The 18,404-nt window shown below is 39.7% G+C and overlaps 1 protein-coding gene and 1 non-coding gene across 5 annotated transcripts; both read right to left on the bottom strand.

The window, feature by feature from the left end:
* Nucleotides 1-1,514: 1,514 nt before the first annotated feature.
* Nucleotides 1,515-17,088, bottom strand: LOC148089645 (ribosomal protein S6 kinase beta-2-like). 4 transcript variants are annotated; one of them, XM_087808906.1, is made up of 17 exons: nucleotides 16,979-17,088; nucleotides 8,697-8,883; nucleotides 8,238-8,292; nucleotides 7,946-7,983; nucleotides 7,769-7,883; nucleotides 6,490-6,558; nucleotides 6,277-6,424; nucleotides 6,159-6,216; nucleotides 5,989-6,089; nucleotides 5,722-5,812; nucleotides 5,509-5,599; nucleotides 5,281-5,388; nucleotides 4,124-4,186; nucleotides 2,733-2,810; nucleotides 2,544-2,651; nucleotides 2,355-2,467; nucleotides 1,515-2,076 (listed from the first exon to the last, which is right to left on the bottom strand). In XM_087808906.1, the coding sequence occupies exons 3-17, from the start codon at nucleotides 8,289-8,291 to the stop codon at nucleotides 1,902-1,904; spliced, it is 1,410 nt and encodes a 469-aa protein (XP_087665032.1). In that variant the 5' UTR covers nucleotide 8,292; nucleotides 8,697-8,883; nucleotides 16,979-17,088; the 3' UTR covers nucleotides 1,515-1,901. The 4 variants fall into 4 exon arrangements, with proteins under 4 accessions (XP_087665032.1, XP_087665049.1, XP_087665023.1 ...); XM_087808923.1 differs by having other exon boundaries at nucleotides 8,697-8,748; nucleotides 16,979-17,068; XM_087808897.1 differs by lacking the exon at nucleotides 8,697-8,883 and having other exon boundaries at nucleotides 16,979-17,071.
* Nucleotides 9,019-9,091, bottom strand: trnak-uuu (transfer RNA lysine (anticodon UUU)). Its single transcript has one exon. It is a non-coding gene; the product is annotated as a tRNA-Lys (tRNA).
* Nucleotides 17,089-18,404: the final 1,316 nt, after the last annotated feature.

Here is an 18,404-nt window from a genome sequence, read left to right as displayed (position 1 = left end):
GACTCAGGCAGTGTCTGAGAACAGAAGGTTTTCTAAACAAACCCATTAAATTACCTTCATGTCTTACAAACAGTCACTCGAAGAGAAGCACGTTCAGAAGGTTTTCTGCGGTTGTGTACAAGCGGGAGGAGGTCTCGGGGCACAAAAAGACACGCTGAAATATATTCTGTTGAAAGACTTGAATGAACTTTAGGCCCGTTTAATTTGACCTTGGAAAAGAAAGAAGAAATCATTAAAGGAAGTGAATCTTCTGAGCCATCGACAGTCAATGACTTTCTAAGAATCTGGACTGCGTTTACTGGACGACTCGTGATCTCCGAAGAACTGGTGATTCACTAGTTCAGCACGTTATTTTCCTCTGAGAGCGCAGATATATCCACTCTCATCATCATTATTACAAAACTTGGATGAGCATCGCGGCCGTGCTCCTCACCTGCTGACCTCTTCGATGTTGCGACACAGTGCAGCAGCTAATGCTTTATTTAAGGCACTTCAAGTCTAGAGATTAGGGTCAAAGTTTAAATAGACCAGACGTCGACTTAAATAGAATGTTGAGATACGGGTGAGGAGCTCACACGGGAATTACATCCTAGACTTGGACTTCATGTGTCAAGTCTCATTAGAGAGCAGAACTCATTCCACTTGTTCACAAACATTTGGAAGTATATGAATAAAGACTTTTGTTTAGTCATCTTTATGATCCAGTCTTTTGACTCTTTTTTTGATTGGGGTTTTCCTTGGAAGTTCCTGACAGCAAACTATTTCGACATTAAGGTGTCCCCATCACGATCACTCATGGAATGAATCACGTTATGATGGAAAAAAAAGGAACAAGATTTTGGCCACCGAGTGTGTAGTGTCACAACGGCAGCTGAACAACGCCTATGCTCTCTCTTTGCGCTTGATGGATCTACTGACTCCTTTAAGAAACATCTTAAGACGTTTCTATTTGTTCAGGCTTTTCCTTGATTTTCTGGAACTCCTGTGTTGTTCTCAGTATTATCTTGATCTTTAAAGTATATACTTTTTTGAGTATTGTTTTGATTGTTAAAGCGCTTTGTGACCCTGGTCTGGAAAAGCGCTATATAAATAAATATTACTTACTTACTTACTATGATCGTCCGTCCAAGACAACATATATCAAGAGTTTTGGTTAACAATCCTCATTTAAATCATCATTTTGAATTTGTAAAAAAAACGCCCACGCAAACTAATACACCACTAGACATTCACAAAAAGATGAAAAGCTGCACAAAATAATCATGCATGGACACAACTGAGAAAACCCATTGGATGTACATAAGCACATCCAAGTATACACATGCATTTACAATATATACGACTATACTCAAAACATGCTCACAGATACATATATATTCCTAAAAAGGCCACAGCAAACACACAAAAAAATTAATAAAGAAAAATAAATTTCTAAAGACGAGATATCCTACAAACCCTGATCTGAATAAATAGTGACCGTGTGGCTTTATGTATTCAAAGAAAAAAAAAAGATGTTTTGCTTTCAAAACATTTTATTTTTCAATAACTCAGTTTAAAATGAATAATACAGTTAAAAACCAAGAAAAGTCATTCAACATAATATATTACTCTAGTGTGTCCCCACTGTCCCCACTTGCTTTTTTGATTACTCTGTAAAAAAACAGTTTTGAAAAGCTGAAACTCATTAACTACACTGCAGAAACTCCCCAAGTCAACCAGGACGTGATTATGTTGACATTGCAAAATATGTAACCCTGATTTTTGGTTTTCAATTTGGTGACTTGTACCACGTTAACTCTCATGAAATGCCACACTGAAAACCAACCCACAGCTGTGGACAATAGCTTTATATAAATCTGCAAACGCTTTGAAGAAAACTTCAGGTCTCAGCAGACCCTGGTTCATCTGCGGTGGCCTTTCTGCTTCTTGTTCCTGGCCGGGGTCCTGATGGGCTTGGTGGCCGATCCATTCTCCTGGGAGGCTAGAGTGGCTGCTGGTGGAGGGGCTGGGGAAAAGGGGTCTTGCTCCAGGTCCAGACTGGACTTGAAGGGACCCGCTGAGGAGAACTTAGGAGGGCTGGAAGAAACAAGGCGAAAGAAAGAGATCACATCTTCCATCGCTACGGCAAATGTTTTTGTGATCACAACGAAGAGTATAAGAATATAATAGTTCTATAAATATTTTTGTTATTTTTATTGGCAGATATCCTGGTTGATTTTGATCAATACAGGAAAAGTTCTTGGATCTGTGTGAGGCACAGATTCATACCTGTGAATATTTCTGTGCACCAACTCTGTCTGTTTTTAGTAAGGAATCCACAACCTTCTCTGTACATGCGGCCCCTGGTGTCTCACCTGATGGGTGTCCGTGGGCTGCTGTTGTGCCGGCGAGCAGCGCGGGGTCGAGGTTCAAAGGAAAAACCTTCTTTGAGACTCTCCAACACCGACGGAGCCACGTAGGTGAAGCCCTGTCAGGCAGAGAGAACATGAACAAAAAAAAAAAAAAACAGACAGTTTGTGCCAAAGGTTTATCGAGTGACTGACAGCAAAGGCGAGCTCCGCACTGTGGCTCAGGGTGGTGTCGTCCGGACTGTCCACCGGCGTTTGTCTGGTGAACCTGCTGTCAAACTGACTCACGTCCTCGTCCGAGTGCTGCGGCAGAAGGATGTGAAAAAAAAAAACAAGCCACTTCAGGGGTCAGTGAATGTGTCGCGAGCCGGTTAGATGACGCACCAGCTGAGGCTTGTACGGCGGGTCCACTCGCTTGTTCAGCAGGTCGTCCCAGCTGATGTGCCTGAAGAACGGATGTTTCTGGGACAACACGAGGGCAAAAGAGATGTCATTATCCATCAAGAGAATTTGAAGTGTCTCCTAAGAAAGGTTTTGAGGCAACTCTGAAACCACGTCTACTGGGACAACCATGATCTCTTAGAGACGGTGTAGCTACAATATCTGTCCCCCCACTTCCTACGTGATGACGTCACACATATGCGAACGTCTCTTTCAATTATTTTTTTTATGGGTTAAAGAAACGTCAACAGAATATTTACATGATACTTTATACCACATAAAACATTTATATTGACAAAAAGACGATCTTCGTCAACATGATCACTTTCCGTTCTTTCACTTCCTGGTCTGACGATCATGTGACTTTGACACCAACGGAAGTGTCCGCGCTACATGTGACGAAGCCTCTGATTGGCTGAAGCTGTTTTACTAATAATAAAGCACAACTGTACAATTCAATACAAACATTTGAGTTCCGAAATAATTCGCTTTTCAAGTAAAATAAATGTTAGAATATTCCCCTTTCTATAACTTGTCTGTAGTTCGGATCATAAACACCTCAGTAATTATTTAGGTTTAATTTCGATTTTTTTTTTTAAATCAATTAAATCAAACAACTTTAATGTTACAATTAAGACCATAAACCCTAATATATTACAACCGTTTTTCAATAATATGACGACAAATCTCAATAATATGAAGATTAGAAAATATTTATTGCCAGTAGTGTAAAAAAAACACGATTTTTGTAGTGCATACATTATACTAATGGAAAAAATACAAATAAAATGACTCGTTCAATAAAGTAGGCATATGTACATTTATTACTGATTTAATTGATTTAAAAAAAAAAATCGAAATGAAACCTAAATAATTACTGAGGTGTTTATGATCCGAACTACAGACAAGTTATAGAAAGGGGAATATTCTAACATTTTTTTTATTTGAAAAGCGAATTATTTCGGAACTCGAATGTTTGTATTGAATTGTACAGTTGTGCTTTATTATTAGTAAAACAGCTTCAGCCAATCAGAGGCTTCGTCACATGTAGCGCGGACACTTCCGTTGGTGTCAAAGTCACATGTGTCGTCAGACCAGGAAGTGAAAGAACGGAAAGTGATTATGTTGACGAAGATCATCTTTTTGTCAATATAAATGTTTTATGTGTGGTAATAAGTATCATTTAAACCTTCTGTTGATGTTTCTTTAACCCATAAAAAATATTTTAAAGAGACTTTCGCATATGCCGTTTGTGACGTCATCACGTAGGAAGTGGGGGGACAGAATTTGTAGGGGGGACTAAATTTGTACCTACAACGGCATGATCTGTATACCTGAATGTCAGCACAGTCCGATGTGCTAGATCCCAATCTTTGAGCAGGATTCTTCTTCAGCAGCTGGAAAGATATTTTGACAGGTAAGAAGTAGTTGACACTGTCATAAAGATAGTAAAACCTCAATGCTGATATTTTGGAGTAAAGCTTTGCCCCGTGGTTCCAAAAACCATTTGTTTGATATTCCTCATTAAATCCTGTGTTTCCGTGTCAGCTTTACCTCACTCACTGATGTTAAAACTAAAGTTTCTTGGCTTTTTGATTTCACAATTAGCAATATTAATATTATTCAGGCCAAAAGTTTGGATACACCTTCTCATTAAAGGCTTTTTTTTATGATAATTTACATAACATTCACTAGATGCATCAAAATGATGAATGAACACATGAATGACTTGAATTATTTACTCAACAAAAAAAGGGAAATAACTGAAAACTTGTCTTGGTTCTTCCAAGAAGCCACCATTTTAGCATTATTTTGATGACCTTCAAAATAAAGTCACCTGGACTGTTTTTTTTTTTTTTACATCACAAATGTGTCTTTTCAGGTTGTTTTTTTTAACGTCCTAATGGGGTTGGAACCTTTAGTTGTATTGTGCAGAAATCAGGTTGTTCCAGCCTTATTAAACAACCTTATAATTCATTTAATGTAAAGTAAGTAAGTAAGTAATTTCTATTTATATAGCGCTTTTCCAGACCAGGGTCACAAAGCGCTTAAACAATCAAAAAACAATATTCAATAAAGTATATACTTTAAAGATCAAGATAAAACTGATAACACAACAGGAGTTCCAGAAAATCAAGGAAAAGCCTGTACAAATAAAAACTTCTTAAGAACAAAATAAGATAAGAAATTAAGATCTGGACAATTCGGGATTAGTCCAGAAGGTGTGTATAAACTTTTGGCCTGTACTGTATGTTTGAATCTATCTGAAAGGACTTTACCCGACGCTCCTCAACCCAACAATCGCCTATAGCAGTAGATAAAGTTGTGGAGTTCTTGGAAGCATTTAGATCAGACCAGACTTCTGTCTTACAGCAGACCATGTCCACACCACAGGACCCCCCTCACCAGAGAAGACACCCACGGGACCACTGCAGCTACACGTCTGCACATTTCAGCCTTAAAAAACAGACCTGGCATCAGGGAGTCCTACCTTCTTGATAAGGTCCCGAGCATCAACAGTCAGATATGGTGGAAGGTTGAGTTTACACTTCAGGATCCTGTCGATTGTTTTCTTCCTGTTTTCGGCCGTGAAAGGAGGCTACAGGGAGACGACAGAGACCCAATCATAAACTTGAATGGCGTGTAGAGTAGCCATTACATTATGACCTGCAGTGTGAAGGGAGGGTGTGCTAGAGATTGTATAAGAGGGAAAACATACTGATCCAGTCATCATGTCATACATCAGAGCACCGAGGCTCCACCAGTCCACTGCCCGGTTGTGGCCCGACCGGGTTAGAATCTCTGGAGCCCTGGAGAGGAGAGCAGAGCCACTGTTAACCAGCGCTCATGTGAGTGAATGCACATTTGTGTGTTTACAATGTGTGTGCACGTGTGTGTTTGTGCGTGCTTACATGTGGGATGGCTCACTCACATGTACTCAATGGTTCCACAGAAAGTGTGTGTGACGGATCCGTCGTGAACAGATTCCTTGCAGAGTCCAAAATCCGTCAGCTTGATATGTCCTTGAATAAAGACAAGGGGACACATAACAAAACAGTAGATGGGTCAGATCGACCCCTTTAGTGTTTCCAGTCGAACGAGCTGTAACTTTTCAATCAAGGAGATGATTTTCATTTTGGCTAGTTGACTTATAACCTGCTTACCTTCTGGATAAGAACACAATTGGTTTCCATGTTACCTTGGTGATTGAGCATGATGTTCTCCGGTTTGAGGTCTCGGTATATTATGCCGTTAGAGTGGAGATGTCCTAAAGCCAGTGTGATCTGACCCAGATAGAAACTGAACAAACACCTGCATTACCGGCTTGTTCAAAGGAAAGTAATGGCCACTAAATTGAGAGATACATACCAGGCGGTGTCCTCCATAAAAATTCCCTCCTTTTCCAGCTGCATGAACAGCTCCCCCCCTAGTCAAGTACAAGTTTATTACGAACTACCACCGAACTCTGATGAGTCAATATTCGTACCACTTAGACATTCCAAAATGAGGTAGAGTTTTCCTCCGGTCTGAAAGGCGTAGAGGAGGTCTACGATGAACGGGTGTCGTACTGTTTCCAGGATCTCTCGCTCGGCTCGTGTGTGCGCCGTGTCCTTGGCATTACACACGATCTTCGCCTGACAGGAAAATGGAAGTTCAAAATTTGAGATGAAAGTGGGGACGAATGTAGCTGTTGGAATACCTTTCTGAGAACCTTCATGGCAAATATTTTCCCCATCTGGGCACCTTGAACCTTTCTCACTTGGAAGACCTAAAATAGGAGATTTCATGTAGATCATGAAGTTGCAAACATCTACACCATTTCTTCTCCCATCAATCTCCTCAACACAAGCCACTGCGCTCAAGTTTGCTTTCACGTCAGCACTGTCCCAGATGTCCCCATGTCTTCAGGGCAAAATAAGTCAGAAAGTAAGGCAGTTAGTTAGTTTTCCACAGTTTGAGGAAATATTTTAACTTCCTTTAAAAGTCCTTACACCAGCTAAATCACATGGACGTTGACTGGGTAACTTCATTTAGAGATCTTGCAAACTTATGCTGGGCTTACACCACAGTCCCAGACTGAAGACGGGTGTCTATGTTAAATAATAAGCAGTTTTGCTGAAGTCTTTGTGCTCTCCCTTTATTTCGATTGTTAAATGTAATGTGGTAATCTAGATCAGATTAGATAGACTTTTTTATTCCGAAAGCAATGAAGAAGGTGTGAACAGGAAACCAGACCGTTATTTTAACAATCATGGACATAGATAGCCTAAAATGTCAACTTCCCATATAAATATAAAAGAAAAATAAATATTGGCGTTGATAATAATAGAAGAAATAAATAGCAGTATTGTGTTTTACACCATTATTAAAAATAATTATAAAAAAAAGACTATAAATGAAAAAATGGGTTACTAATTATTACCAAAAGGTAGACTAATAAAAAACTAAAAATAAATAAGTAAGTAATTGATATTTATAGAGCGCTTTTCTAGACCAGGGTCACAAAGCGCCTTTAGTATATATTTTGAGGTTTTTTTATTTTTATTGTTTAAGCGCTTGGTGATCCTGGTCTAGTAAAGCGCTCTATAAATATCAATTACTTACTTAAAAAAAATACCTCCAAAAATATATACTAAAAAGATCTAGATAGTAATTTTATTTTTTGTGTTATTTTCAAAAATAATCTAGTTATAATCTAGTTATTCTTGTAATTATACCCCACAAGATTCCGTCATAAAATTTAAGACTGGTCTGGGACTAAAAACATTCAACGTCTTTAGATGTTAGCTGGTAGTCTTTTTGAGTCTCTTCTAAATCTTTTCAAAGCCTGGTGTTTGAATAGCATTAGAACACAGTACAAGCCAGTTATTTGGCACATTACAAGAATTACATCCATCAACTGAAATTTAAAAATGATGCAACTTGTAGTATACTTAGAAAGAGAAAAACCAACCGAAGGACCTACTGTTCCTTCTCACCTTTCCATAAGCTCCCTTCCCCAAAACAGTTAGAAGCTCAAAGCAGTCCGGTCCAACTCGCTCGCTGTCTCGGTTCACACTCTCACTGGTCAATTCCACCTCTTCAGTCTGAACACTGGAATACAAACAAACAATATTAACATCTAAGATACTATTAAACTTTTAATCTGAACTTACTTTTCAGGTTCAGTGACTATAAACTCGCACACATCATCCTGTGGAGAGTGAAACACAGTAGATCAACAGTTGTATTTCCATTTCTCCTTTGGACCAACACTCACTGAACAACCATTTATGGACAACATTATCTAAATTTAAGGGAACATTTGACTCAATGATAGTTATTTGTTTCTTGGATTTAAAGTGCATCAATTAGTAGGATGAAGAATGTGTCATAAACTTTTCTCTCGAGGGATTTTTGAAATCCTGGTTCCTTGTTTCTTTATCAGATAATGTGTCACAAACTCGCCTCAGCTTCACTGACGTCCTCCGTCTCCAAGTCGATATCAAACACACCAGCCATCCTAAAAAACAACAACAGAAAATAGCCAGTGTTGTCAACACGGCACAGGAATTTGTTGTGGTGGCATTACAGAACATAACAATGAAATAATACAAATGAAATCCACAACATAAGCAATAGAAAAGTGAAACACTTCAATTGTCTTTCACTATTAATGGTGTTTTATATACATATTATTCAAGCAATCATAAAAATGAATTTGGATTTAAGAGCTTCTTTATTTGTCCTTATTGGAAAAATATTTTCTTTCACAGAGCAAACCTAAGGCCAGTCTGATGATAGAGTAAAACAAAGTGTTGGGGGGACATGAGAAGCAACTATTGGATCAGCTGGGATCACACTTGATGGATCACGTTTGACAGGTAAACATGCTAACACGCATGCTAATGCTAACTCTGTGGTTACCTCGTCAGTTCAGGGATCAGTCATCCGGGATCGCTTCACACAGCCTGGCAGTCTGGACAGCAGTGAGAAAGTTCACACACCGGTCGACATAACGTCTGTTTCTTTAGCGTGAGCTCGAAGAAAAACGCACGTTTCCGGTCCAGCATGCAGGCGTCTGTTGTTGGTGCTACGTCATCGAGGAATGTATCTATATACAGTAAATGTATATAAGGCGTTTAGAAGATCCTTAGGTAAAGCTCACATTTTAAATAAAACGTGTACATATGAACAAATAAAAATCAAGCATTTTAACTTTAAAATGTAAGAAAGAAAAAGAAATCGCCGCCCGAACAGGGACTTGAACCCTGGACCCTCAGATTAAAAGTCTGATGCTCTACCGACTGAGCTATCCGGGCTCTGAAAACTACATATTTCGAGGTCGTTGTTATACCGTAATACAGGTTTTCACACCCATTACTCTATTGGTCAAATACCACAAGGATCGGTAGCCTAAGCTCTTACAGGAGAGCTTATTTTGACGGAAAACAATAAATAAGTGGCTGCAATATCAGCCCTTACTATATATGCTCGTTGAAAGAAAGGAGTAAATAAGATAAAAGACGTGGATTAAGTGCAGGTAGATCAAAGACTTTTGGAAGCAGGAATGGTAACGACTGTTACAGGTTTCCGCCAGAAGGTGTCGCCATGGTCACACTGTTGAATGTGCTTCGCTGCTGAGGTCTGGAGAGAGAGCGTGAATAAACAAAAGTTGATGTCCGAGCATAAAAGTGAGAAAAGTCTCATTATTATTCTTCAACCAACTGTTTAAGAAAATAAATTGGACGTGATGTCTTCAACACGTGGACGCTCACAGCAGATGAGGCCACAAAGTTGAACACACACTACGATAAATAGATATAGAAGTTATATCAACTTTCATTACAAACCAAATAGTGATGGGATCGACGGTTCTTTTGACTGTACTGAATCACTAGAATCCGTTCATTAAAAGGATTCGTTCAAAAGTTTCGTTCAGTTCGTTCGTTCACCAAATCACTAACTCTGTGCTTATGGAGCCCTGACGGCAATTTATACTTCCTGAACGCAGTCAAACAATCCGTTACTAGTTTTAATGACTCAGACCCGAGGTTCACATTCAGTGCACTTCAGGGACAATGCAAAAAAAAAAAAAAAAGGAAGCCCGGTGTGTTCACGGACAAGGACCAGTACCAGGGTCTAGGCAGGGGCAAGAGGGGGCCTGGCCCCCTCAAATAAATGTTGTGCCCCCTCAAACTTACATGTAAGTAAGTAAGTAACAGCACAATGCCCCCTCAAGATTTGTGGCTGCCCCCTCATACATGCCTGTCTAGACCCGGCCCTGACCAGTACACAGACATTCATGAGAAATTCAGCAAATTGAGGTGTGTTCACAGCCGAACATGAATCCTCGTTCACTGAACGAATCCGTGTCTCGGCAATCCCCGGTGGTCAATCCTCGTTCAGTAGCAGCCTAACGTGACAGACCTTCACAAACAAACATTGCAGCTGTAGTAGAGATTCTATTACTTTTAAAAACACTGTGTGTGTGTTTCCAGCCTCTCCAATAAACAAATAAAGTGTGACTAAATGTCTTGGTTGTTAAACATGTTTTATTGCACTGAAATTTAAAAAATATATTAAAAAAAATAAAAATAGTAATACCAAAATGTAATATGAACATAAATGCAATCAACAATAAAATAAAAAGGTCTTGTTTAAGTTTAGTGCAAAATCAAATATTAAATTAAGACATACCAACATAAAAACGAAATGTTCTCTAGCGAAGTCCCTCTCTTCCTCCTCAGAGACAGAGAATCGGATTTAAGGTGGATACTGGTGCACAGGTCAACCATTCCCGACAACATTTTTCAGACACTGTTCCCAGAGCTCACACTTAGAACAGCAACTCGCAGTTTATCTGACTATGGAGGACACCTGCTGAGTGTGGATGGAGAGTGCAAACTTAAATGCAGGCATGAAGACCGCACAATACTCCAATTTAATTTTGTGAATACTAGTGCGCCTCCAGTTCTGGCCATGAAAGCATGCAGATGTGTGCATGAAACAGAAAAGGTGATGGACACCAACTCAAAGAGCATAATAGAGGAATATCCTGAGGTGTTCAAGGGCATCAGAGAGTTCCCAGGCAAATTAAATTTCCAAAGTGTCGATCCAAAGATCATGCCCGTTGTAAGTAGGTAAGTAAGTAAGTAAGTAATTTGTATTTCTATAGGGCTTTTCCAGGCAAGGGTCACAAAGCGTTTAAACAATCAAAACAATATTCATTAAAATATATACTTTAAAAGTCAAGATAATACTGAGAACAACACAGGGGTTCCAGAAAATCGAGGAAAAGCCTGCACAAATAAAAAAGTTTCTTGAAGGAGTCAGTAGACTCCACCAAGCGCAAAGAGAGAGGAAGATCGTTCCAAAGTTTAGTAGCAACAGCCTGGAAGGATTTCTCTCCTCTAGTCCTGAACCGTGTTCAGGAACCATCAGTAGATTCTGATCCACAGACCTCAGAGCCCATCACCTCAAATTCCTAAAGCATAGCGTAGCCGACTAAAAGCTGAGTTAGACAGCATGGAGGAAAATAGCATAATCTGCAAAGTCACCGATCCCAATGACACACTGAGAGTGTCTTTGGACCCTAGACCCATAAACAAGGCTACACAGAGACCTTACTACCCTCTACCTACCTTAGAGGAGGTCACCACAAAGCTTGACAGAGCTAAATCCTTCATTGTCAGACCAGGATACTGGTCGATCAAACTAAGTCATGAGTCATCACTGTTAAAAACCACTTCAAGATACCACTTCCTGAGACTGCCATTCGGGATAATCTCAGCCCAAGATGAGTTCCAGTGACGCGTGGATGAGACACATGAAGGCCTTGAGGGTCTCGCAGCAATTGTTGATGACATTTTCGTGTTTGGGAAAACCGGACAGGAGCATGACCGCAATCTGACAGCCATACTTCAACGCAACAAAGAGAGAGGTGTAAGGCTGAACCCTGAAAAATGCCACATATGTGTCAGAGGTGAGTTACTTTGGGCACACTCTGTCATATAAGGTCTCAAGCAGACCCACACAAAGTAAGGCGATCAAAGAAATGCAGCCACCACAGAGCAAGTGGGAGCTAGAGACTGTTCTAGGACTGATAAACTACCTAGCCAGGTTTGATCCTCATCTCTCAAAATGATGACGACAAAAATGCGGCACTACAGCAGCTGCTGAAACAGGATAACGAAATTTGTCTCGGATGCGATACACAATCAAGCGTTCAAACGTATGAATGAAAGAACTGATAACAAAGCAACCAGGCCCAGTAACTGCCTAGTTTGACCCCAAGAAAGAGTTACGATTAGAGATAGGCTGAATATCGGTGCCCATATTCCGCATTTTGAGGCATCGGCCTTTTTCAAAATCCAACGGCCGATAAGAGATCAATTTAAATAAACAAACTACAGGCTTCGAAAATGCTGTAATAAATAAAGCATGATGAGTTGAGCATATGTCATCATGTCGCCACATGTTTAACTCTCTCTTTTTCAAACCCTTATTGCAGATGGATAGATCTTAGAGTGCAGTATGGAAGCATTACACTCAACCAACACCAGGGAAGGCCGTCTGTTACAGATGCAATGAAGTTGTCAGCATGTTTCAGAAACGAAGAAAGTGGACAAACTCAGATGTCAGGTCTAAAGTAATGGACAATCTAAGCCCTGAATCAACCAGAGAATGCTGGCTACTCTCTCTTTCACCACAGACTGCTGGTCTGGAGTGACAGAGTCGCTCGTGAGGCTGACATGCCATTTCTTTGACGCTGAATAGACCAGGAAGCAGGTCATCTTAAATACAAAAGTGATGCATGGGTCCCAACTGGAGAATATCTGAAAGAGACATTCCTCAGTATGCTTGAGGACTGGAAAAGAAAAAGACCGTGTAGCTCTAGTGCTTCAGGACAGCAGAGCAAATATTGTGAAGGGAAGGAGACTCGCTGAACTTCCAGACCTAAACTGCACAGCACACACCTTGCAACTTGTGGTGCATGATGGTCGGTCAAGTCAAAGAGCCATCATAGATATCATTGCAATACATTTTCACCACTCTATTCTGGCCAAGCAGCGTTTGCAAGAAATTCAGAGGAAATTGGTCTGCCAGAGCACAACATAATCCATGCTGTTCCAACGAGGTGGAACTCAATGCTCCACATGCTGCAAAGAATGCTGGAGCAATAGCGTGCGCTTACCATATACTGTGGTGAACATGGAGGATTTGCAGGTCTCACTGCTCACCAGTGGGACCTAGTGTCTAGTTTAATTGAAACACTTCTCCCAATAGAGGAAGTGACACTTCAGGTGAGCCACTGCAACTAATCAGCATCCTGCATCATTCCATGCCCCGCTGTGCTGAAAATGCTACTTCAGGATAAGGGGCCTCTACAAAAGGCATCAGAACGCTCAGGCAATCCATGAGGGAGAGCCTGGACAGCAAAAATAGAGGACACAAAAACTGTGGTGCTCGCCTGTCTCTTAGATCCTCGTCATAAGAGTCATGCATTCTCCTCTGCCAAGACATTGAGCAAGGCCAAAGGATGGTTGAAAGAGGAAGAGGATACTGCCACACAACAGACCACTCAAGAGGAGCATGTTGCCACAGAAGGAGCCAGTATGGAGGAACAGACTGCTGCAGAAGATGCCAGTGTAGAGGAACAGGCAGCTGCATATGGGACACGTAAGAATGACCGAAACACCCACAAAAGGCAACGGAGAGAAGACACAGATGTTCAGTTCTCTGCTGGCACCGCACACTAGTGAACTGCTGGCCAGTAGCTGCGTTGATGATGAGTTACATCTGTACCTCAAGGAGCCAGTGTTCGACAGGCGGAGAAGGGACCCACTTCAGTGGTTGAGACAGAATGAAGGGCGCTTCAAGCTACTTGCGAAGCACGCAAGAAAGTTTCTTTTTGCATTACCCTCGTCGGTTCTAAGTGACTTCTTCAGTGAAGTCTCTGCGATTTATGAGAGAAAAAGAAGCTGTCTCACTGCAGAGCACGCTTAACAACTCAACAACCACAATCTAGTCCTCCTCAATTGGGATTACCGATTGATTCTACAATCAATTCTAGAATGATTTCACAATCAGTTATCTGCACTTTGTTGTACTTACTTTATAAAAATGCAGGAAGCTTTATTCATTTATTTAATGTTCACTGAAATTCATTTGAGATGCTGCTAGTGCTGGGAACTCAAAGAACCTGTACTCTTTATAATTTTAAACAAATTCTGTTGATGTTCTATGATGTTTAATAAAAAATGCTTAAAGTCATTTTAACAAAGTGTTGGCGTTGTTCTAAAATCTGCCTCGGTGCTGTGATGCTGCAGGAAAAGAAACCTATTGCCTATGAATCTAAGTCACTCAACAGCACTGAAGAAAATTAAGCACAAATAGAGAAGGAGCTGTATGCAGTGCTGTTTGGCTGTGAGCCCTTTCATAAATACATGTATGGTCGCAGCGTTATTGTGGAATACGACCACAAGAAGAAGCGATACTCAAAAAACAGCTTTCATGAAGGAATGGAAAGCCCAGGTGCACAAAGTCTTCCGTAATGTTCCAGTGACTGACCAAAGACTAACAGAAATTAAAGAAGCAACACACCAAGACCCACAGCTTATTACCCTGAAGAAAGTTATGCTAGAAGGCTGGCCCGAAAGTAGCGTCAAGATGCCTGCTCAATATCCGGGAATAGTGGAATGAAGTAACAGAAATTGAGGGCATTCTGTTTAATAGAGAGAAAATCATATTTCCCCAAAAACTCAGGGTGAACAACAACAAATTGAGGCAACAGTGTAAACCTGCGATATTTGTCAAGAGCGATGCAGTGTTAACCATAAAGAGCCCCTAATGTCACAAACTTTAACAGAGATGCCATGGCAGATAATACTGTAGGTACTTATCTTTTCACCTGGAAGTCGAAATATAACATCATCATAGTACAGTAGGTTTTAACTTCCGAGACTGTACAGTTGCTCTTCCAGAGCAGTAATCACCCAACTCTGCAAGCAACAGCAAGGCATGGCATTGCTGAGACTGTGGTCAGTGACAAAGCCTGTGCTGAAAACAAAGACCCATACTTGAGTTTATTGGAATACTGTAACACCCCAGTTGATAACCTGAAGTCACCAGCACAGCTTCTCATGAGCCTTAGGTTACGATCAATTGCACCAACGACAGCCCAGAAGCTCCTACCAAGTTGTTTGTCAGAAAGTTGTTCATGACAGAAGAGAGGTCTGTCAGCGCAGCCAACAGACTTACTACAACAGATCTGCCAAACGCCTGCCTTCTCTGCCCAGCACACCAGTTCGCCTCAGATAGGAGGATGGTTCCTGGACTGTGTTGCAACCTGCACACACTAAGCAAAGCTACATCATCACTGCCAGTGGAGCACAGACATACCGCCGGATCAGACTGTCTTATTGTTGTAGGGACAATAGTAACCCTTTTAGGAATATTGTCAGGTGCAGCCCAGAGACACACGTTTGCTGGTTCATAGACTCCTTTTATTCTGCTCGACTTGCAACCAACATAATAGAAACGTTCCTATCTATGACCTAATACTACATGCCCCTTTTCTGAACGCAGAACTCCACCGGGCGTCTCAACCAAATATGATCGAGGAGTGTCCGCTTTAGAGACCACTGGACCTATCTCTTTCTTGTCTTTTATCCACACATGACTTCCGTTTCTCAGTGGTGACATGTCATGTGCTCTGTGTCTGTTGTTGTAATACTGTCGCTGTTTCTGTCTGTACGTCTTCTCTGTGACTGTTAGACAATGACCATCAACACACTCAGGTTCCAGTTTTTTGGCATAACTGGGACTCGTGTTCTTATTTTCCTTCCCATCAGGAGTGCTGTTGGACTATATCTGTTCTGCAGTGGAGCATTAAGGTATGCCATGAGAGCAAGGTTCAGATCTGTGGATTTTCCTAAGAGATTCTTAACACTTCTCACTGCTATCTCTGCCCCTCTGTTGCTTTGAGGAAAATGAGGTCTTGACGTCACATGGCAGAAATCCCACTCTTGTGGGAATTTCTTGAAACTACAACATATTGTGGACCATTGTGTACCAATCACAGCTTCAGATGTAGTGTTGGTTAATTTTGACACTTCAATGAACCTGGAATAATAGTCTGCAATGATTATATACAGTCTCTCAATGAACTTAAATAGGTTGGTTCGAACCATGAACCACGGATGAGACGGAAACTCAGTCGCCATCATCGTTTCTTTGAACTGTACTCTTTCTTTATAACAGATGTCACAGTTTTTTATCAGATCTACTAGTTCTTTACCAAGTCCTGGCCACCACACTGACGGTTTGGCTCTTTTTCTGCATTTTGTAATTCCCAAATGTCCATCATGTAGTTTGGATACGACTTCAGATCTCATCAACACTGGAATAACAATCCTGCTGCCAATAGAGTAAAAGGCCATTTTGGACTGTTAGCTCACCTGAAAATGGTATAAAAGCTCAAATTTCTCCTTCTATTGAACTCGGCCATCCTTCCAAACAGGACTTCTTCAGCTGTTGGAAAACTCTGTCATTTTCTTAAGTAATTTTTAGTGATCAACAACCCGATTCTACGACCAACAGTACCAGATACTGACCTAAAATATGCAAAACCAGAAATGAGCACCCAGCCAGACCACCAACAAGCTGGATACACAACACGTTCAGGCCATTCTGTCAGGCAAAGACATTTGCTTGATTTATAAATGTTTTAAAGGAGTGGGCAGATCGCATTCCTGTTTAATTTACATTTTGAAAATGTTTAGTTATAAAGTGCATATTAAAAGCATTTATTTTATAGTGTTGTTTTATTATTTAATTTAAATTTAAAATGTGTTTTGTTTATATTTCCCTAGGTCCAGCCAGTTTAAAAACTTGAATGTATGTTCTGTTATGCAATTTTAAAGCAGCTCTGGGTAGTTTAGGTACCTTTATATTTGTGTAATAAAATATTTTCATAAAACTGGTGATGATAATCAACTTAAATCTAGTCGAGTGACTTGAGGTGTTTTGTGTGAATTTTAATTTTTACAGTATAAGTGCATATCCCCAAGAACATGATGCAACATATCGCGCTCATTGTGATGGGGGGTTGGGGGGCGAATTACGGTACAAAAACAAAGTTAAAGTTATGTTATTTACAAAGCCTTCATAACACATATTATATTTCATTATCAAAAATTCATTACCTCATCGGTATCCATCCTTACTATATCAATGGAAGTCTGGAAACAGAAAATTAGTCCAACTGCTGCAAACCAGGACGTTGCAAGTTTAAGACTGCGGTCAAGTGATCCAGGCGCAACTTTAAAACACTTGCGCTTTTGTGAAGGTGTTACGGTAGTGAGAGAGAAGACACGCGCGGAAGGATCTACGACACTATCACTGATATATTCTCAAAAAGACTGATATGGTGACATTAAAGTGTCTTTACTGTCAATAGATTCCAGAGACACTTCTGTTCTAGATTAGAAGCCACACTTGATGACACCAGAGTCTGCAGACTTGACACTGTTGGAAGAAAAGCTGTGGAAATATTTTTCTGCTGATCTGTTATAATTTCCCGTTTATTTTTTGTTTTCTTGCAAAAGAATGAATTTACGGTTGTTTAAATAATTTAAGTATTGACTTAGACGTCCTTTTTGCTTAAAAGGCTGTTTGTGTTCAATGTATTTTATTATATTTTATTATAAAAAATAAACCTTAATAGTTAAAAAAAAGATCTGACTGTATTTTCATGTTCAGCAGGTTTTAAAGTATAAGTGAACAAAGTGTCATGTATTTTTACTATAGAAAAATTGATTAATTGCCAGTTTAGTTCAGTGTATTAATGTCTCTGTTAATCAAGCACAATATATTTTAATATTTAAAAAAATAAACCTTAATAGTTGACAAAGATCTGACTTTATTTTCATGTTCAGCAGGTTTTAAAGTATAAGTGAACAAAGTTTCATGTATTTTTACTGTAGAAAAATGGATTTATTGTCAATTTAGTACAGTGTATTAAGGTCACTGTCAATCAAGAACAATATATATTATTCTATATTAATACACTGTCATAAATCATTTTTTTACAGTAAAAATACATATTTTTTTATAAGAATTAAAATATATTGTTCTTGATTAACAGTGACATTAATCCACTGTATTAAATTGACAATAATTCAATATTTCTACAGTAAAAATACATGAAACTTTGTTCACTTATACTTCAAAACATGCTGAACATGAAATTAAAGTCAGATCTTTGTCAACTATTAAGGTTTATTTTTTTAAATAAAATATAATAAAATACATTGTGCACAAACAGCTTATTAAGCAAAAAAAACAACTAATAAGTTAATACTTCAATTATTCAAACAACCGTAAAGTCATTATTTTGCAAGAAAACCAAAAAAAATAAACGGGAAATTATAACAGATCAGCAGAAAATATTTCCACAGCTTTTCTTCCAACAGTGTCACGTCTGCAGACTCTGGTGTCATCAAGTGTGGCTTCAAATCTAGAACAGAAGTGTCTCTGGAATCTATTGAGAGTAAAGACACTTTAATGTCACCATATCAGAGTATTTTTGAGAATCTATCAGTGATAGTGTCGTAGATCCTTCCGCGCGTG

This window comes from Callionymus lyra, chromosome 1 (assembly GCF_982586985.1).
Source record: "Callionymus lyra chromosome 1, fCalLyr1.hap1.1, whole genome shotgun sequence".
In the NCBI taxonomy this organism is placed as follows: Eukaryota; Metazoa; Chordata; class Actinopteri; order Syngnathiformes; family Callionymidae; genus Callionymus; species Callionymus lyra.
The sequence above is the reverse complement of the archived record's forward strand: the minus strand, read 5'-3'. Positions and strand labels throughout refer to the sequence as shown.

What these genes read in the sequence shown, in the direction of transcription:
- LOC148089645 (XM_087808897.1), bottom strand. An exon ending in ATAGTCACTGAACCTGAAAA is followed by an intron (nt 7,884 to 7,945) that starts GTAAGTTCAGAT and finishes TTTGTATTCCAG; the next exon opens with TGTTCAGACTGAAGAGGTGG. An exon ending in CATTTTGGAATGTCTAAGTG is followed by an intron (nt 6,217 to 6,276) that starts GTACGAATATTG and finishes GTACTTGACTAG; the next exon opens with GGGGGGAGCTGTTCATGCAG.